This window comes from Epinephelus fuscoguttatus, linkage group LG1 (genome assembly GCF_011397635.1).
Source record: "Epinephelus fuscoguttatus linkage group LG1, E.fuscoguttatus.final_Chr_v1".
Lineage (NCBI taxonomy): Eukaryota > Metazoa > Chordata > Actinopteri > Perciformes > Serranidae > Epinephelus > Epinephelus fuscoguttatus.
The window spans coordinates 26,975,330-26,997,234 of record NC_064752.1 but is presented as its reverse complement, the minus strand read 5'-3'; the positions used below and the strand labels follow the sequence as shown (position 1 = coordinate 26,997,234).

The 21,905-nt window shown below is 41.0% G+C and overlaps 2 protein-coding genes across 7 annotated transcripts in view; both read right to left on the bottom strand.

Annotated features, from left to right (window-relative positions):
- Window positions 1-9,747, bottom strand: part of LOC125889826 (AMP deaminase 2-like) — a 41,326-nt gene extending 31,579 nt beyond the window's left edge. Inside the window, exons 1-2 of one of the 6 annotated variants that reach the window (XM_049578404.1) lie at window positions 9,691-9,747; window positions 9,290-9,357 (exon numbers count right to left, since the gene is read on the bottom strand). In XM_049578404.1, the coding sequence (XP_049434361.1) occupies window positions 9,290-9,299 (10 nt within the window). In that variant the 5' untranslated portion in view covers window positions 9,300-9,357; window positions 9,691-9,747. The other 5 variants (XM_049578235.1, XM_049578317.1, XM_049578582.1 and 2 more) reach the window with 5 other exon arrangements.
- A 5,050-nt stretch (window positions 9,748-14,797) lies between these two features.
- On the bottom strand, window positions 14,798-21,232 carry LOC125890340 (G-protein coupled receptor 61-like). Its single transcript, XM_049578962.1, has 2 exons — window positions 20,953-21,232; window positions 14,798-19,503 (listed from the first exon to the last, which is right to left on the bottom strand). The coding sequence occupies exon 2, from the start codon at window positions 19,286-19,288 to the stop codon at window positions 17,885-17,887; it is 1,404 nt and encodes a 467-aa protein (XP_049434919.1). The 5' UTR covers window positions 19,289-19,503; window positions 20,953-21,232; the 3' UTR covers window positions 14,798-17,884.
- Window positions 21,233-21,905: the final 673 nt, after the last annotated feature.

The following is a 21,905-nucleotide window of genomic DNA, read 5'->3' as shown; positions in this document are numbered from 1 at the left end:
TGAAAGCCAAAGGCAATAAAAAGAGTGTTGCTTCACAGAGATGTCGAAGTGAGGGGGCTTTTGATAACACACATCCTGTTTCTATGAACTTTAATACAGACTCACACACCCCTCGGCACTGCTATCTTTACTTTGGCATACTTTGTCCTGTTCATGCTCTAATCTGCTGTCTCGTTTGATAAACCTATGATGAAGAACGAAGAGAATACTACAAATGCTAGATAGTTTACAGAACGTCTGTATCAATTAGCTGATTAATAGTTTAGTCAGTGCAAAGTAAAAAAAATAATGAAAAAATGGCACAGTTTCTGATATACAACAGAGGAAAGTCTCATGTTTGAGAAGCTGGAACCAGGAGCTGAATGAACAACTGAAAGGATAATCTGATTATCAAAATAGCTGCTGATCTATTTAAAGTCGATCTACTAATCTACTTTTCATTTCAGCTCTTGACTTAGTCTTGGTAAGGAATGCTCAATTTTCTCACTAAGGAACACTTCTAACTGAACCAAGGGCTACATAACAAGTGACAATTTATATTATCTATTGATTTAAAGCCCACATCTCACCCCGCTCTCCAAGGATGTGTGATTTACTTTTACAGCTCACTGATGATCAGTAAACTGTGATGAGTGTGTGTTGAGAAACTCTATGTGTGTTTGCATCGCTTCACAGTGCATTAGTGGAGATCATTAAGTGACCAGGGGAGTGGTGGGCGAGTGAGTCACTGACTCATTAAGGTCACAGGACAATAACAAGCCAGTCAGAGACCAAACATCAGCTGCCGCTGGTTCATCTGTGATCAATGAGGTGGATTAAATGAAAACAGATCTTCATTAGGGGCCATGCTGAGAGCAGAGACAGACCAAAGCGGCGTGCTTAACTGTACCTCAGCAATGAAATACAACCCATCATAACCATGCGTGTAAGCACTATCTGTCAACCTGCAAATCACCCCGGTGTGTCCGATGGCATGATGTTGAGTCTAGCGGCTCTGAGCGTGTTTGTGTGTGTGTGTGTGTGTGTGTGTGTGTGTGTGTGTGTGTGTGTGTGTGTGTGTGGTGACAATTAAAAGGGCAGATATTGTGGCTCTGCTGGTTATCTACTCGTCCCTAGCAACAACAGGCCCACCTGTTGGTGTTGTAGCTTTCCAGGCCTTGGTTCCTGGTCCTCCAAAATCCCTTTTCCAGAACTGACACACTTCCTGTCATATATGGGAAGCAACTGAGCTATTCATAGCAGGAGAAAGCCCTGGAATTTTCCACCCAAACACAGAGCAAACTGGTCCTTACTCATGTCCAACTGCAGGACAGTCAAAGACCGGAGACACTGACAAACGACCACTTGTTTAAAACTGATGGACTGACTTTACAAAGCACTTCTGTGCCTTAGACTCCCTCTAGTGGTGAAATGGTAAAGTGCAGAACTGTAAATGTACATGTGAAGGTGCTATTAAAATGTACTGTAGAAAAAGCAGTTCAAAGAAAGTGTTCTAGATTTTCACACTTTACCAAAATGAAATAAAGTCCCCATATATACACACAGGCCTACCTGGTTTCAAACACAATTTATCATCTGTTCTGAGCTGCAAAGTCATTACTGTCATACCTTTTGGTTGCTCTTAGTCCCAAATGTACAGTCACTGGTTCCCTCGATGCTCGAAATAGTTCAGTTTAACAACATAAATGACGTTCACTTGTGTCGTGACACTGAGGTTCTGCTTCGTCTCTTAGAAGTAAAGAAATAATCCCACTGATAGGCACAGGGGTTGCCTGATGTGCAGGTTAAAGTCCATAGGGCAACAATGTGTAGATGTGCTAATGATTCAGAAAGGAGTGCAGCAAAGCCCCCCAGTGGTAAAAGAAAAGAGCCCACATGAGCAGGCAAGTCATGACATACAGAAGAACACACATAAATTTAAGAGCCCACAGAGACATGCCATGACAGGATCATATATAAATGATTAACTGTGAACCAGAACACAGGGAGCCCAGAGTGCTGGAGGGAGCACAGCAACCAGTCAGCTGCAGCATGGAGCAGCATGTATACTGAGCAGGAAGCATGCACATAATTTGGAGTAGGCAGTTTGAATAGACTATGCATTCATTTAGAATAATCAATACATGTTCACACTAAGTATAAAATACTAAAAAATGGCACTGCTTTCAGCATCATTTCTCATTTCTGCTCAAGTAAAAGGCAAACTGTAATTGTATCCACAATGTACATGCCAGAGACCCTCTCTGCTCTCTGTAAATTGTCCAGCACCATACAGAGCAAAAAATCCACAGTGGGAAATCCATATAATGAGGCATTTTTTGCAAATAGTATTGACTTGACAACACAACCTGAAAAGGAACAAAGAAAATCTCTTGCAACAAAATCATCTGACAGCTACCCTACCCAACATCCTGCAGATAAAAGGTGCAGAGGGTAGTGTCAAGTTAGTGGCCAGTAAGTTAGTGAAGATCAAGGCAAGAGCCTCTTTTTGAGATCAGATCACAACAGAAAGTGCAGCAGTGACTCATGCTGGCGAGAGGAATTCCCTTCACTTCTCTGGCAGATACTTTAATAGCCTCTATACATCACGTCATATAGCTCTGGCTGCAAAGCCAAGACATTACATATTCTGCTTCATGTGATGCAATGAAGGTCCAGTGGGTAAAAGCAGCCTGCAGGCAGAGATAGATTCCTGCAGAGTAATCAATGTTTCCACCAGCAAATCAACACTAACACTTACATAAAATATCTGTTTCAAATGTGCAAGAGTGCTGGAGATTTTTTATTTGGGGAAAAAAAAATCCTCTGAGATTCTTGAAAGGAAAACTGCTGTGGAGCAGAGCTATTCCTGGTGCTGCTACAAGAAGTAACACAGGAAATGCTGAAGACTCCAGTTCATGACGTGAATTTAACACCAACTGCTAAAGCTGCATCTCCAGTAAATGTTTCTGCAGCAGTAATTTGGCATTGGGAATGCTAACAGACTGGCGTGGTCAGATGGAAGTGCTGTAATGGGTGGCCTACATGTGGCTCTTATGACGGACTGGGAGTGCAGGGGGGCTCAGCCAAGCGGCTAATTGAGAGGACTTAAATGACTGCATGGATGGAGAGACCTCTAAGTTATTTATTACTGCAGCAAAGACAGGCTTCCTCAGCAAATACGGCATAGTGTGTGTCAACGTGAGTTACTGCTTGGGATCTGCTGCAGCATCTCTCCAAACACTCAACATTTGTGCTGCTGTGCTATGGCACACTGAGGAAGTAGCTTCAAATTAAATCAATATTAACATTTAATTGCCTCATAAATACATTTCGGCGTCTAAATTTCTAGTTTCTCCCCACAGAGACCAGTTAGCACCAACTTCAAAGGTCCTTATCACTTCTGAGCTGCTATTGGAGGAATCTAACCTAAATGTATAGGGAGGGCGGGATGCAATAATTTTTACAGGGTGTCTACAGGTATCAAACATTTGGTGGAAAAGTATCTTGAAAAGGTCTTCAAAAGCATTAAATATAAGACAGTTTAGGACATATGTATAGTCCTGTGCAGAGGAATAGAGTGCAAATATAAAGATTAAAATTTAAGACAATTTAAATACTTCCGAAGGCTTATATTTACAAAATTAAATTTAAGACATTTTACGACTTTTTAAGGATGTGCAGAAACAAAAAATGTGTGTTTTTTAATGACGTTTCTCTTTCTCCATGTGGTCACTGCACATTCCCCTGAATAAAAACAATGAGATTTTGGCAGTTGGGGAGGATGCAGCTGCAAGATAAAACAATCCCACCACTTTTTCTAACCCAAGCTGATGAGATAAGCAGAAGCCAGTAAACCCATGGTAACCTGTTATCGCTATAAGGGGAGGGCAAAGGGGCCCATTGGGTGCTGGGTATCCCTTTAACCTTCTTGCATTAAACATGCAAAAAAGTAAAATACATAATAACTTTGTAAAAATGATTTACATTGTTCAGCAGGTCAACCCTGGAGGAGAAATAATCAATATATAACCTAATGGGTGCACATCTGTTTGAGCGGGCTACCCACATAAGAGCTTGGGAAACACTCGGAAAAAGGGAGCTCTTATACAGTGTGTTCTTTCACCAGTATGCACAAAAAGACAGTAAAATCAATTAAAAAAGATTCTGATATGTATTTTAATGTGCTTAAGTTTAGCTATTATCGTATATTTACTGCACAGTAAGAACCGAGTGTCAGTTACTGAACAGTTATCATCTAGTTTAGACAAATACTTTTGGTAGTGAATTGCATTACAGCCCCACACAGAGCAGCACGCATGCTGAATGCTAAACATACAACATCAGTCAAAGCTTCAAACTAATCAAACCAACATCCCAACAACAGAATCAAAACAAAACTGATCTGTTAACCAGAGTTGCAGTAGTCTCCATCTCTGGAAACTCAGTTCCCTCCCTTAGTGCTCCTGGTGAGCAGCATGCATTCCTAAAAGCCACTGCCCAAGCATCTGTGTCATTTTCTGACTCCACATTCAGAGTTTACTCATTCCTCACATGGGACCCCCTCTCACCCAAACTTACCAGGGCTGGTGGTGCTTTGCAGGCTCCCCCTTTTGTGAAAAGGGGATTTAGATTTAGGCTTTCCTTGTCCATCGTTGTTGGAGGAGGAGGAGAAGGAAGAGGATGACATCTTGCCGCCTGTGCTCCTGTTACTACTGGAGCAGAGCGAGTCAGAGCTGCGCAGTGGCCAGCAGAGGGAGAGAGGAGCACTAGCTCTAACGCTGGAGCTCTGTCTCATGATGGGGCAGCGGGGCAGCAGGACCCATACTGGGCCTGGAAAAGCTCCTCTGCAGATTTGGCTCCTCCTCCTCCTAGCCAGCAGCGGGTCAGGAGGCATGCTGCACAGCGACGAGCTGAAAGGCAGCCCAAGGCTTCCCCAGATCACGCTGGGGGCCATCCTCCTTGGTTGCCCTAGCAACCAAGGAATGAGCTTCCTGGAGCTGATGCAGGGAAAAACAGCCACAGAGGAGGGCATTGCAGATCAAAGTGTGTAGCTAGCATGACAGGCAGCAAGCATGGAGACCGACAGCACCCCGCCAGCTGAACGCCAAGGTGAGTGAAGGACAAAAGTTTTTTCCACTCATCTAAAAATAGCAATTAGATACTCAAGATATCCAGAGAATGTGTATTCAACCGAGAGAAAGGGATCCAGATGAAAGGCAAGCGACAAAAAAGTCAAAGAAAACAGACCGGTCAGAGTGGATCAGCACAGAAACCAGCTTAGTGTGTAAGCTGACTAGTGAACTCTCAATCTTCTTTGCTGGAAAATTCTGAGGGGAGTCAGATAGCCTAAACACACACAGCAAGGCCCGCCTGACATGATATATTATAAATAGTGACAACCAATGCCCAACAAGGTTACTAATGCAACCTGTGACAAGCACACACAACTTCCTCTCATCTGGTTCCTGTAGATTGATGGCATTTATTATAATATTACACGCTCTGATTTAAATTGTAGTAACTACACAAACTTCAACAAGTCAGCAGACCCTAACAAAGTAAAATGAAGAAAGCTGGTTTTTTGTTTACCAAAAGATTGCTTTACTGACACCTACTGCTGTACACCCATGCAACCATTTAAATGTAAAATAAAAATCTTTGAAAGTCCTTATAAACTCCAAAACTAAAAATTATTCCTCACACAAAAATACATTTTTACTACATGTGATTGATTGTGATTGCGTGTCTAATTTGGCTTTTCAAAAATATGAAGCTTATCTCAGACTTCCCAGGTTCTACGCTGAATAGAACTAAAACAACTCAATAAAATAATTTCAGAACTGTGACAAATCTATCTTATATTACTGAAGCTGAAGGACACTGACCTTTGACTATGTAACACTGTATTTTGGATCTATGAGATCCCTCACTTACTCACTGACTCAGAGCATGAGAGCTATAAAAAAAAAGTAAAGATCTCCATCTAGTGGTAGGAACATGTTAAGCAGTTTGACAAAAACCTGTTAGTTCTTTTTCAGCACACAATTTCTGCTCGAGCAGCTTCAGTTTATCAAATCATACAGACGTAAGAACAAACATTTTGTTTACACAAACAATAAACACAGCAATAAGGGGCTTCACAGATGATTTAAATGTAGCATAGTGATCATTTAGTGAGTGTGATCATCTATACTCGCTGCATACAGCATAGAACTTAGTTTCAGATATACTGTACCTCTATTAACTGACTAACCAACTCAAAATCCAACCGTTGATCATTAATTTCCTTGATCACCGTCCAACCACCTGAACACTTCAGAATACAACTGATGTTGCAACTGCAGGATTATGCTGAAAGTTTTTGCAAGTAAACTGTACAACACTGGAAACACAACTATGCCTGAGACCAGACTGCGAAACACTGAAACCGACCACACTGATATCTGTAAATCTGTAAACTATTTTCTGTTAGAATTTGTGTGAAATTAAGCTTAAAACATAGATTAAACCAATCACAAATCTATTCAAACTATGCCTAGAAGACTGAAACTAGAGCTGTAGTAGCAAAATCAAACAACTGCAATTAAACATTTCTGTAAGATGAGCCTGGCAACAACATCTTTCAAGGATAAATATTCTGCTGGGTGACTGACATAAGTGTAAGAATTCAAGGTTTATCTTCCCCAAGTTAAAGTAAAAAATCTTGTTTCTGGGTGTCTTCAGCCTTTTCTGAAATCTGACCTAGTTTTTGAGAGAGCTGACGCTCACCATCTGGTGCAGCAGCAGCAGCAAAGGGTAAAAAACAGAAGCCTACATTTGTCTGAAATGAAAATCTACCCCCACAATTATGTCACATATTTTGCTAAAACCAAATAACTCACATTCCTTAAGGCCTTACCTGGAAGCAGCGATCAATTATGCCAGCCTGACTGTTCTCGTTATTCCTTCTTTGGGTTTCTCTTTGCCTCCTGTTTGCTTAAGCTGTCTGTCTGCACACCCTTTTGCTAAAAATGAGACCACTGTGCATATCACCGGCTGCTTGGGGATTTTTTCCCCCACTCCCACAGAGCAAAGCTCATGGAATCCAGCATTTTGTTTGCAGAGGCCATACACCAAAAAAACTCAGTGCTCTCTCTTTCAATGTAAAACCTTTCATAGGAAATGCAAAACACCATCAAACCCGACTGAACAAAGCAACATTTTCTTTAATTAGATTAAGTACAATTTGCATTCAAAGGCTGATGTTGCCACACCTATGAATGAGAAAAGCAAACCTGTGATTGTTTTAGAATTTGACAAATCAGAGCCATATTAACAATGCCTCTGCTAATCACAAGGACTGATGGTAACCATTCGCAAAAACCTAACTGAAACTAAGCACTTATGTTTTTTTGTTTGTTTGTTTTTTCAGCTTGTTTTATTACATGATTAAATTTTCAATGACATTCCCTTCTCAACTGTTTTAAACAGCTATTCCAGTTTAGTTTTATCAGTACTTTTCAACATTTGAAACATTAATCTTAAATGAACAGTGTGTAGGATTTAGTGGCATCAAGCAGTGAGGATTGCAGATTACAACCAGCTGAAACTTCTCCATGTGCCAGGCATGAACTCCTGGTAAGGATGCCTTCAGTGTTCATTGTTCAGGTGGTTTTTACCTGGAGCCAAATTATCCCCTAAAAAAATATTTAAAGATTTCTACAATCAGGCTTCCACCTCACCATATGCGGCGCCAATTACCCATCTCCAAAATGTTCCTAAGCATGGGTCAAAGTTTCTCCCATCAAGGCACATGCCTCTTTCAGGCCTCTTTTTGTGCATACACAATGTTTAAAAATGAGACTCGAGAAGATCAAAATTGGTACCAACAGTGAATAAAGCAGTTTTACATTACAGTTTTTGGCACGTTGCAGTAGGCCGCTAGCTCAGCACCTGCTAATGTGTGCTCACCTTTTTTCTGATAACTGTAGACCCAGACATTCAGGAGATTTTTACCAGGAGCTGAATTATAGGTCTACTCCTTTCCAAAGAAAACTGACCTAAGGCTTTAAACCAGTTAAAAAAGGTTTCATGTTTTAAAAAATCTGTGTTTTTCCAGCACAGCTCATTGCGGAGGGGCTGCTAACAACAGTGGGCGACACAAAAATGAGAATGGCCCTGTCTATAGCCAGTGTTTGCTTTGTTTGTTCTGTAGAAACATGGCAGTGCAACATGGCGGACTCAGTGGATGAGAACTGGCTCCATGCAGATATAAACAGCTCATTCTGAATTTACGAAAACAAAACAATTCTTATTTTCAGATGATTATACACCAAAGAAAACATACTTATTAAAGTAAATTTAATTTCTGCCAATATACCCACCTAAATCCTTCGCACTGGACCTTTAAAAGATTAGTACTTTTACTACAAATAGAGGAATATTTATGCCAAATAATTACTATTTTGTCCTTATCTGAGACAGAGGCCTATAAGGATATAAGGCAGGGGTGTCAAACACATGGCTCCTGGGCCAGAACCAGCCCACCTAAGTGTCCAATCCGTCCCACTAGATGACTACACTAAGGGGTGCCAGGTTTCAGGAGCAAGTTCAGCAATGCATTACAGAGGCTTTTCCACCCTGACCAGAATACAGTTCTCTGATATAATAATGAATACTTACTGTGACCATGTTAAATATTGTCAATCAGCAGCTTCAGTTCAAAAGAATCTGTATCAGGAAATGTTTGGATAAGTGCACATGTAATGACAGTGAGAAGTAGACTGCCTGAATGTGGCAACACTGAGACATACTGTTGAGACATCTCAGGCTGTTTATCTGTTTTGTGAAAGGATGAACATCTACAGAATGTTCTTGTAGTTCTTTATACAAAAAAGGGAAAATATTTGGAGCTGATGACGTGCATAGGTTATTGTTTGATGGTTTTATTGGTCCGGCCCATCTGAGATTAAATTGGGCTGTGTGTTACCGGTGAACTCACACGAGTTTGACACCCCTGATAAAGGATGTCTTATGTAAAGCACTTTGAGGTAAATTTGTGATTTTGGGGCTGTATAACGTAATGGACAGACTCCATTTTTCTAACAGCCATTTTGGGTGTTGCACAGCCACTGAAGACGATAAAGTGCCAGAGTGTCTCTGACTTATTGACATCAAGTACATAAAGCAGCTGGAGGTTAGCAGCTGCCTTCAGACCTTTCAAACTAAAGGCATTATACACTAGCATCAAGTTATGTAATCTCGTCCATAACAAAGTACCTGTGCTAAATGACAGCTGTTTGCACCGTGTCGCTGTTTGCAGACTTACCACCTGACATTGTTGAGGACCAGCTGGGAGCAGAAGCAGACTGAAGTTAGCGCGAGACAGGAAATGTCCTGCAGACAGAGACAAAGCACATACGTTAAACTGACAGTACGTATGCGTTAGCGACTGAGCTGATAAGCTATCAGTAACAGTGAGACCTGAGCAGTTGGGTTATCTCGAAGATAACTTTTACCAAAAGGCTTCACATATCTGCATGTTTAAATGTGTTTCCGCTGCCTCGTTGACAGCTGGACTCGACCACGGTAACTTACCTCGACTTTAACGGTAGCTGTTAACGTTTAACCGTTTCATCAGTTACTTTTCGTCAGTGAATAACGTCGCGTTAACGTCACACCTGAATTAATGGATTAACAATACTTTTAAGGTTGTAAATATTTAGTTACCACAGGCGGTCTTCGCGTGCTGGAGGAGGTGGGTTTCTGTTTTGACGTAAATGCAGTTTCCTTAAAACAAGTTTTAAAGGAGACGCCCGCTGTGACACTGTGCGGTGGTCCAAAGGTCAGCAGAGGGCAAAGGTCAGCTCAGTTTCAGTTAGTTTCCAGAGTATGTTCACTTGTTTCAGTTTATGTTAATTTGTTTTAGTATTTAATTTAATTTTATTTTATTTTATTTTTAATTAATTTATTTATTTATTTATCTGGGAGGCATTGTGGCCTCACAGCAAGAGGGTTCCTGGTTTGTACTCAGGATGGGGTGAACTCTGGGTGGGCCCTGTCACTTATATTACATTTATGTATTTTTCATTAGTGTTTATTACCTCCACCAAGGAGGTTATGTTTTCGCCGCCGTTGGTCTGTTTGTCTGCAAAATAACTCGAAAAGTTTTGAATGGATTTTGATGAAATTTTCAGGAAAGGTTGATAATGGGACAAGGAACAGAAGAAGCGAAGTGGATAAAATAATAAAATGGTGGGAAATCCGAGCTGCTTGGCGGAGGTCTGCGCTCTCCGAGTGCTCTAGTTTTTATTTCTTTTTCATTTCTCTTATCAATTCACCTTCGTTTCAGTTAGTTTCCAGGATATGTTTACTTGTTTCAGTTCTTTTTTAATTTTTCTACTTATAGCTTGGTTTTTATTTATTTTTTTGTATCTTATTTTAATCTATTTATTTATTAATTTATTTGGGAGGCATGGTGGAGGCATGGTGCAGTGGTTAGCATTGTGGCCTCACAGCAAGAGGGTTCCTGGTTTGAACTCAGGATGGGGGGTTCAAACCCCGGGTTGGGCCCCTCTCTGCAGGGTCTGCACGATCTCCCCGAATTAGCATGGGTTCTTCTGGGTACTCCGGCTTCCTCCCACAGTCCAAAGACATGCGGGTTAATTCGCTCCAAATTGGCCGTAGGTGTGAATGTGAGTGTGAATGGTTGTCTGTCTCTATGTGTCAGTCCCGTGATAGTCTGGCGACCTGTCCAGGGTGTACCCTGCCTCTCACCCAATGTCAGCAGGGATAGGCTCCAGCCCACCGCAATTCCCAACAGAATAAGTGGTTATGGAAAATGAATGTATTATTTTAATTATAATATGGGGGGTTTGTTAGGGGCAAGACTGAAGACATTCAGAGTAGGTATTACTGTACAAACACAACACTTTGTGAAGACATTTAGCCCCCAGTCATGTAAACATCATAGTCTCAATAAACATACGCTCCAGTGCCTCCTGTGTTGATCAATTTGACCAACAAAGACTAAAACTTAAGATGTTTTCTGAATAACTAACTAGTTAGCTATTTAAGCTAATTATATTCTTTCAGTTAGTCTTTTTTTCTAACATCTAGTTTTTATTTTTATTTCAGTTTACTGAAATGTTTTTTCACACCTAGTTTTAGTTTCTAGTTTAGTTTTAGTTAATAATAAGAACCTTGCCCTCATCAGACCTAGTGATTAAGGAAATTGACCATATAAAAAGTAGCACTACAATGTAAAAATACTCAATTACAAGTAGAAAATTCCCATTCAAAATTTGTCTCACAGATGTGTTTAACTTTATACTTTAAAGAGTAAAAGTACTGGTGTGCCCTGTAGCTCAGTGGGTAGAGCAGGCACCCAATGTGTAGAGGCAGTGTCCTTGCTGCAGGGGCCACCGGCTCGATTCCAGCACACAGTCCTTTGCAGGTCTGAGGGGGTCAAGTGAGGGCAAGGTTAAGGTAACTTAAAGCAAACTAGAAACTAAAACTAGGTGTGAAAAAACATTTCAGTAAACTGAAATAAAAATAAAAACTAGACTTCAGAAAAAAAATGAAAACTAAATGAAACAATATTGTATGCTTAGATAATTAACTAAAAAATAAAAAATAAAAATGTACTTGTAGGTAGAAGGTCGAGGTGAAGCTAAATTTAGCAGTTTAATATCATCTTGGATATTTTAATTTACTGCACAATAATGATTTGTATTTAATATGCTTAATAAAAGTTTTTAATATCTTAAACTGTAATAAATGTCAAATATATTTAGTGGTGCAAAAAGTATATGTCCCTCTGAAATGTTGTCAAGTCAAAGTGGAAAGTATCAGAAATTGTATTACTCAGTTAAAGTTAAAGTCTCTTAAAGTTGTACCAAAATACATCACCACTTAAACAGATCCCACTTGTTATTTCAACGCAGTGCACCAGGCCTAAGAAGTAAATTAGCTGTAAAAAGCCTTAGTTGGTGTGTTCAAGCAACACCCAGACAGGCTGTTTGCAAAAGCAAACTGGACGACTGCCAGTGAAGTAAAAATGGGAACACATACAGTGCAGCGTCGGCTGACTCAGGGCTTTCAAGACTGAAGTCCAACATTTCACCATGTGTGTCACTCATGAATATAAACCCACTGACCCTTTTTAAAACCAACAGATAAGATGTAGAGTAATTTAGTCGATCCTGTTACAATATTATCATGATGTGATGTTGATATATTCACTGGTGCTGTACAAGGTTTGACTCTTAATTATATATAATAAGAGACAACAGAGTGTCATTAAAAGGCTCATATTAACACCATCAGTGTTCAATGCTACATGTTGTATGTGCGGAAAAGTACAAAGGTAACTGTGTTATGGATTATATCATTCATGTAGTAGCATCTGCAAATATTGAAATTATTTTAGCCTATTTGTCTTTGTAAATCTCTCTCTTTTGTTGAATGCTAATAATGTGCCTGAAAAGTTGGTGGAAACAAAGAAATCATGTTGTTTTTTTCTTGTCCTCTATGTCTTCATCCAGGTTTGTTTCTGCAACAGAATCCAGCTGCAACCCACTTGTCCATCTGCTTTCACTTCTTCTTGATAGCGGGCAGCAGGAAACATCTGGAGTCAACTTTTTTGGGTTTGTTTAGTGACAGTATTGCCCTTATGGCACAAGGGCAGTAACAACTACAACTAAAATAACACTCAGTGAACAGCTTGTGGCAGCAGAATACAGTGAAGACTGCTGTTCAGAATTTCTCAGAAATGTAAATTTGAAATCAAATCATCCCATATGATTAACAGCATCACAGTATAATCATGTGCGCTCTTCACAGCGAGACAGGAAACTGTGTTGGCCGAAGACGCGACTCCAAAAGCCATTCGCTAAGATCACATAGATTTTATAAACTGACAATATGTCAGTGTTTTAGTTTCATGTAGCTCTACTGCCCCCAAGTGGCAAAGAAAATTATTACTGCAGCTTCAAGCTTGTACAGCAGAGATGTCCAAAACTTTGTTGAATGGGGGCCAGATAACATGATGTGAGCTGGGAGGGTTATTTAAAAGAAATCATATATATATATACTTATATAAATGGGACAAACGCAACTGTTTCATCTTTAAGTGAAAAGTTATTCAACTGTTGTCTTGACTTTACGCATCTTTGCTGTGGTCGTGTCTGCCACCTAGCAGGAAATATCTGGTGTTAAGTTATTGTTCATTTTCTTGTTTACCGTCTGTTTATGAAAGTGTAATAGCTCCACCTGTGTAGTTTCTACTTGGTGCATGTCTGCAAACTGTGTGATAGTCCCAACATCAATAGGTGAACGGATGAAATACGAACTGAACCTGCTTGACTAACCAATAATGTGGGGTGGACCACATGTTATATATTTTGAATAACAAGCCCTGGACTTTGGACATGTCTGTTGTACAGCATTTGTGTAGCTCTATTTAATGTTCCATATCTTTGCTCTATAATAAGCTGATGCCTTATCTACATGCATTTATGGTTATTCCCGTCTCACTTCCCTCTTTTACTCCCGCTCAGGGCTCTCGTGCATCCAGGCCATGGTTCATCACTTTGCTCCAGTTAAACACTCTTTGCCCTCGTCCAGGCGTACAGTCAGTACAAACTGCCAAATGCCTGACACTGTTTTCTTTGGCTGATCTAGCCTCCACATTCTGTTCTCCACTTTCTACTGTAACCTGAAATTCCTTTGTTTGCAACCTGTGTTGTGCTTGTATTTTTTTCTGTTTGCATGCAGCTCTAATCTTGACACATACATGAAAAGTGCATTTCAACAATAGTAACTATCAGGTTAGGTTGATTTTATTGTGAACAACCGGTGCTATCAGCCACAGCACCTTTACTATACCATTATCATGTAACATTTTTTAAAGCACAGGAATCAATTTGGGAAAACAAAAAAGTAATGTAAATGCAAGAATAAAAGTCTTCAAATTTAAATTTAGAAAAATGTAGATATTAAAGCTGTAGTAGGTAACTTTCATTGTAAAAATACTTTTTTCATACTTGCTGAAACTGTCTCTACATTCACACAGCACTAAATGAGACAGATAATATGTGGAAAAAATCATATTCCTGTGCCTACTCTATTGTCTTGTAGCGATTCTAATGTCCTTACTGCATGTGAAGGAAAACAACAAATGAGGGGTGAGGAGTACTGGAGGTAACACAGCTGTCAATCATGTCAATCGCTCTGTGAACTGCAGTCAAACTGTCAAACTAGGCGGCGCTGATAAAATAAGATACTATTACTGGGTTGCTTTTTTCTCTCCTTATTTGTTTTCAGAAACATATTTTAGTGTACTGTTTAGTTGTAACACGAGAAAGTCGCTGTGGTCCAACATGGCAGCTGTGTCACAATATTTCTCATGTTACAGGTAAACAGTACACTAAAATATGTTTCTGAAAACATTTCATAGGCCATGCAGTAACAGAATTTTGTTTCATATTTAATCAGTGCTGCCTAGTTTGACAGTTTGACCTCAGCTCACAAGCAGTGATTGACTTGACTGACAGCTGCGTGTGAGACTCCTCGGCTCTTTTTCTTTCGTTATTTGGATCCCCATTAGCACCAGCATAAGCACTGGCTATTCTTCCAGGGGTCACACTCACACATACACACATGCATACACTCAGCTCATCTTGTTGGTTTAACACTGAGTATGCAAAAGAAACAAAATCTTCATCACTTTAACAGAAATTGAGCCAGGCATGGAAATATAGTTCAGCCACAATTTCTGAGAATTTGTAGCAGACCTGACTTTGACCTTCAGACAGATCCATAGTAATTTATAAATCCTAGACTGTCTGACCTTGAAATATGTATTACCCATCCTGCGCTTTCACACATTTAATTCCAAGAAAACAGGGTATTAAATAACACATCTCGTTATCTTCCAAGGGAGATTTCTACTTTCACAATACAAGCATCATGTCTATAATTTACGAATACAATTCATTGTTCCTGAAATGTTTGCAGATGCTGTTTTAACACAATTATGAAGCAGTCCTTAATATTCTCTTGAACAATATACATTGGCATTAAATTCCACCTGAACATGGCTCTGTGCAGGACTGTTTTCTGCATTATATTTGTTTTAGCGTTAGGTAGCGAGAATCTTTTTTCTGTTGCATATCTGATTGGAATTGTTTTTGGTGCACCACAGTACATTTTTGCAAACTCTACTTGAAACAGAAGGAAGACGAGGGACATAATTTCTTTCACAGATGATCAGTCTCAGGTACTTCTTTCAGAATACAGACACACTTTCAGCAAATATGACACAAATGTAAACCAGTCCAAAAGTACCAGGAAATAATCAAAGGTCATTCCAAACAGCAGAATAGAACAGAGAGTATTATTCCAGTTTACAGTATGAGCTACTCATACAAGCAATCCCAAGACTCTGAAAAAAAAAAATAACACCAACAAAAAATGTCAGCTGTGGTTTAGTCTGGAGAATGTATTTTAAGAAGTCTCAGATAAGGGTGTCTTGTTGGATTCCCAATAGAGTACGCTCCTCCTCCCGCCCACTACAGCACTGAGAAATGTCACTAGGTAATAATTGCCATGGGGATGGCAGAGCCTGGCGAAGCTGGGGGCGGTTTGACTGAGGTCCATCGTTGAGGTGTGAGGCCTGTCGCACACCAGCATCTTCCAACTGAACACACAGCGTCAGTGGCAGGATGCATTTCATATCTATCTATCTATCTATCTATCTATCTATCTATCTATGTATCTATCTATCTATCTATCTATCGACGGTTTTATCTTTCCTCTCTGATGAAGGTCATTCCACTGGCTTTAGCCTTTTGAAGTTTAAATGTTACCTTAAGGTCAAAGTGTTTGAACTGTATCCTCCCACCCTCCTCTTTGCAATGAAATATCAAAGCAAAGCAGAGCGATTAAGCCACACACACTAAGACGCTAGGTAAAATAAGCCACATATATTTGGAGTCTTTCTCTATTGGTGCGAGCAGCAGCCCCATGACGTTGGTAAAATCATGAGAATGCATCCAAAATGTTTTACAAACATAGAAACTCTTTATTACAACAGCATCTCTCACTCAACTTTTAGCCGTGTATTTTTCTAAAACACATTCATGTCCTTGCAGTACAGTGGAAGTCATTCTTTTATTTTAATCACAGCATAAAAAACAACCTCTGAACAAGTGAAAATCCTAACACAAACATCATTCACAGTTTGGGATATTCAGACGGGATGAAAAGAGGATATCAAGCTCAACAAGCTTTTGATTTTGGATTGGCATCGTCACTCAAAAAATATCTTAAAAACCCTGTATCCACGTTACGTAAGAAAGTCATTTCAATCAAACATTATACATTTATCATATTGATCCCTAACAGTTTGCTATAAAAGACCACTTCATGTCATCATCAAAAGATTAGCAAATTCTGCACCCTCATTACTAATAAACGAGCAAGTCGCACCTGCTTTATTCTCCTTGCAACATCAGAATAAAGTGTGCAGGAGTCGTACTTGACACTGACCTGCGCAGGACTGTAACATAATGTTTTCTTCCTGCATGTGAGGTACTGTAAAAACCCTGATGAGCAGGGGAGTCAAACTAAATCTAAATATATTCTCCTTCTGGGTTAAAAAACAAATAAAGAAGGCAGTTACTGCATACATGTCAAAATACATCAGCTTCCTTGTAATGAAAATCATAACAAATTTACACCAATAAAAAGAAAAATGGGTGTGCTGGGTGAAACACACAACCCAAACTTATACAGTTTTACCAAACATAACATACAATTTAGTACATTTAACAAATGTAAGAAATAGAATCATATTTGAACGTAATGCAGTCATGAAGAGAATACTGATTTTTAAGATCTATATCCAAATACACTGATAAATACATCACATGGCAGAAAGCTGGGTGACTCTTAAGATGAGTTATGAAGTTAACCTGCATCCCGAACTGAATCACAACAGATCTGCTGTTCAGGAAATAAAAATAAAAGATGTGTTTGGACAAGCACCAAAGAAAGGAAAAGTCAGGTGGTTATCTGTAAACAACTCGCTGCAATTCCATGAGAGTTCAGCCACGATACATACGCCTCCTAATCGATTATAATTAGACTGGCATGAGGGTTAAAAGTGGCATTATCACTGATGAGAGCACAGCTACCAATTAAAAGTGACAGTAGTGCTATTCCCTCAGTTGATTCCCGAAATACTTGTAATTTTGTGTATTTTATTGCTGTCTTCTTTGACATTACTTATTCAAAAATAATCAACTTAGCTGAGTCTCAAAAACATGATTGATTTGGCAGTTACAAATGCAGTATCAGTTGGTGTGTGGAGCCGTTTAATCTTCATTTCTGAACACCAAAGGTGATTGTTCTCACAGCAGAGCTTCATCACACAATAGTAAAGTCAGTAATTGTGAGGGAGTTGTGTATTTCAGCAAAGGGATGTTCTGAAAACATTTAACTCTGAAGAAGTGACCTTCACCGAATCAAACATATGTATGATCAATGTTTTTATCTTTAAAAAGGCTTTAACAAGTTACACCAATAGTTGTCATAAATGCCATGTACTGTACAGAGCTGAGCAGTGTAGTGTGGAAGGTTGTTTTTGCCATTTTTAAACTCAAGCAGTAATTTCCCTGTTCACAAACAACAGAAATGCATCTGAAACAACTGCATTTAATTGTGACTTTTTAAGGATGAAATCTGATGATGCAAAGTGCAATGATTCGAAGATATACTTTAAAGTCATTTTAATTAACTGAGCTACCTGTTGGACAGCTTTCAGTAGAAATAGAGAAACATGTTTTCACTGAAATAACTCCTGGCACAGTTCATATTTGAATGATTGAAATAATTTTTTAGGAAATAAAGACATTAGAACTTAATTGTCTGTGTATATATGGTTGTTTTTCGCCTGTTCAGTCTCAATAAACTCTGAAGTCTCCTCTGCAATTTGTCCAGGGATACGGAAATCTATCGGTATGGGCTGCGCTGGCTCCGCTGGTTGGGACTGAGCCACAGGGCAGCAGGCCTCCCCTTTAGGGCTGGAGGTGCTGTGAGAGTTTTGAGGATCCAAGTTGCAGCCGGTGCCCTGAAGAAACTGAAGGAAATTCTCCTCTATGGATCCTTCACGGCTGGGCAGTCTGTCCTCCAACTCAACCCCCGCTCGACGAAACAGACAGGGCAGGTGCTTGCCCAGCTCCTCCCGGATCTGTCTGTTGAGACAGCCGTAGAAGAAGGGATTGGACGTGAAGCAGAAGTAGCCAATCCAGGTGACCACCTCCTCCAGCGAGGCGAGTGTGGCTGGAGGGCTGGCAGCCAGTGCAGAATACAGGTGAAAAGTAAAGTAGGGCAACCAGCAGCAGAGGAATTGTCCGCCGACTGCTGCCAACACTGCTGCAGCCTTTCCTCCCCCAAAGGGACGCTGCGGAGTCGCTCTGCCCGTCCCAGTCCCCGTCCCAGAGCTGGTGACCATAGTGGAACGGCTGCTGAGTGACTCTGACCGCTGGCGACGAGGCGTGTCCATCCAGGTAGGCAGAGGCCCATGGTGCATGGCTGCTACCCGAGCCACTTTGAACATATTGCAATACACAACAAGAATGACCAGTAGTGGACACAAGAAATACACCAGAGTGAACAGGACCATAAAGGCCAAACGGTTTGACCCTCCACCTGTCCAATGTAGTGAACAGCGCCTGTGACCCTGAGCAGGTGGAGATGGGACAGCCCCACCTCCTCCTCCCCCAACCCCACTACTCTCCAGAAGAGGAGTTCGTCCACCTTGCAGGAACCAAGCGAGCAGCGGCAGAACAGACATGACCAAGGCTTTGACCCATATCCCCACCAGAACTGACGCTACCAGGCCAACAGTCATCTTCACTTCATAGCGCATCGGGTGTATGATGTAGTAATACCGCTCCACATTGATTACAGAGATAGAGAGGATGGCAGCGCTAACCAGGCACACACTGAGGAAGAGGTAGCTCCGGCACAGGGCTTCCCCGAAGAAGGCTCGGCTTGAGAGCATGCCGAGAGGCATCAGCACCAGGGCTGCCAGCAGGTCCACCACGCACAGGTGGAAAACAAAGGCAAACTTGTGGAGCTGCGGGGCCTTAGCAATGACCGCCATGACAGCCACATTACCCACCACAGCCAGCAGATCCATGAGCAGCATGGCCAGCAGGGCTAGCGACTGGGACAGAGCCCAGCCCTCGGGCAGATAGGAGGCAGACATGTTGGACATGAGCTGTGGAGGTGGGTGGGAGGAGTTCCACATCGGCTCCATTGAAGGGTGGGATGAGGCAGGCAGGCAGGAGCAGTCACAGGCCCATCACCCATCCTTCAAAGCCAGGAAGTACGGCCAGAAAACAGTGGCTTGAAAATGAGGTCAAAGGCTATCTTGTAGTCCAGAGGATGATGCTGCGATCGTCAGGAGGTTCTGATTTTATGATTCCTGTCCATTTAGAAAGTCTCCATGTCTGCCATCAGTCACAACCCACCCTAAAAACAAGACAGAAAGATAAGCATTAATTATAAATATGTGTCCACCTGAGTTTGCATGTGTAACCCTTCAATGATCAACCCCTTATTTGCACTTCTTGGTCATATGAACTAATCCATTCAATCCGTCACTCGTGCTGAGCTCCACTTTTTGCCCAAGTTATCGTTAAGAATTATACACTCGAATGAAGTTTTATAAAATCCTCCTTAGCCTCTCAAATCTCCGTTAAGGCACTCTAACTGATAAGGTAATCCAAAACCAGCCCTCAAACCAATTAACTCAATTAAGTATGCATTATTCAAAGCAGGGACACTTGGCACCTTTTTAGCAACATGCTGAGAAAACTGAAGGAGTGAAATGATTTCAGCAACCACAAATCATCGTGCAAAGGACCTGAGCCACTTGAACAGACTATACTTCATAAATCAAGATGCCCAAAACACACGTGTACGATCACACTGATCCTCTAGAAAGATAAACAAATAAAGGATTTTGGACCACCTTCTTTACACCTTTATTACGCTCAAGAATGAATCCAGTCTGCTCCTTTGCTGGGGAGCTGCTGGTGGTGAATACTTTTCAAGCACACATCCTGCCAATGCACGAATGCACGCCAGTTCCCCAAAACCAGTCGTATAAAGAAATAGGTGATAGTCCTTTTCCATCACATCTACACCTGCTGTGTGAGCTCTTGTTGGATATGTATATGCAGAGTCTGAACTGATTCTGCATGGCTAAAAAAAAACAAGCAAACAAGAAAACCCACACAAGTGCAGATTTCTGGAAGGCCTCACAAGTGTGTACCCCAGTGTGTGGGTCTGAGATCCAATGATTTTGCTTGTGGACATGTACTACAGTAGCATATCTGCCATTAAATATGAGTGAGTGTAGTGTTTTAAATGGAAAACATGTGGGTATTCATAGGTTGCAGAGGCTGTCTGCATATTGCCTACAGAGAACAAACAAACAGGGGTGGCTGCTGCTATAAGTGTGTGTCAGATCTAGAAAATCCAGTTGCTTACTGCCATGAATGCTCTCTGCCACAGATGTAACAAAAGCCTGGGATGTTCTGGCTCTTGTCTGCGGTGACAACATTATGAATCGGGGTAAGAACTGAGCTCTAACCTCCTTCATCACCTATGAATGACTGCCCTCAATGAGCAACATCTCTAAATCACACATAGGGGTACTCCCAATTCAGTTAACCCTCCTGCCTGGTTTAGTCATGTCTTACCGCCTACTCATTTATATATTAATCATTAATGCATTACACCCACTGTATAAAGCAAGGCCCATACTCTATATATCACATCACAATTGAATTTGACTTGTCGTTGCACTCAGCAGTATGTAAAGAGCAGATCAGAGGAAGAGGGTGAGAGCAAGCGAGAAATGTGGTGAGAATCAGGGAGCGTGAGGGGGAGAAGCAGAGAGAGAGCATCATGTACCTGAATCAGAGTATTTCCTGATGCAGCTGTCTGCTGCTTTTGGTCTCTGAGGATGAAAACCTGGTGTAGCTCCCACTGCTGAGGCACACAGTGGACATCAATCACTGCACCTTGTAAATGCTGATGAGGTGCTCCCCACCACACGAGCCCGTGTCTCTTCCCATCCCTTGGTCTGCCTCGTGCATCCTCCTCCCTGGATGACTTGAGCTGTGGCAGCAGAGGTTTTTTCCTGAAATGATGCTGATGTAAATGCATGCAAAGACACCAGCTCACTCTCTGCTTTCCCCCTCCACTCACACACAGTGACTGCAGAGATGGAGCAGGAGGCAGCGAGAAACAGGACCAGAGCTGCTGTCTCCACAGGGTCCTAGTGCCACATTGTCAGATTTTGCCTTCAGAAAGCAGGAGCTGAATATGATGGCAGGGAACTGTTGTGTTCTCGCTGTAGTTATCAGCAACAGATTTTTGTAGTATGTTAGTTCAACATCCCTTAGAAACTAATGTAATCTGAATGTATGTATCACAATATCTCAATTACTGTCAGATTGCCATCTATTTTTGTTGTTTCATCCAACAACCATTAGGTCAAAATCTAAACTTCCCCAACTCTTTATGACAAGACACCTTTAAAAACAAAGACCTAATTCTTGCCTGTTTTAGCTGTCTACTTTGAGACAACACTAAAATGATAAAAAAAATGCCACATCCATGTTTATAATGCTGCCATACTACCTGTGCACAAACTAAATCTTACTAAACATCATACAGTGTTAGCATCCAGTCATTGTTTTGCACACATGCTAACCATGTGCTCACTGTAGCCCCTCATGATGAGGGCTGATAGCATGTTGGCTTGCTAATTTTGCTTCTCAGTTCAAAGCTCAGCTGCTGAGACATAAGCTCACCTGATATCGGAGCCTAATCTAACAGAGCTAAGCCTGATGAGTTTTAAA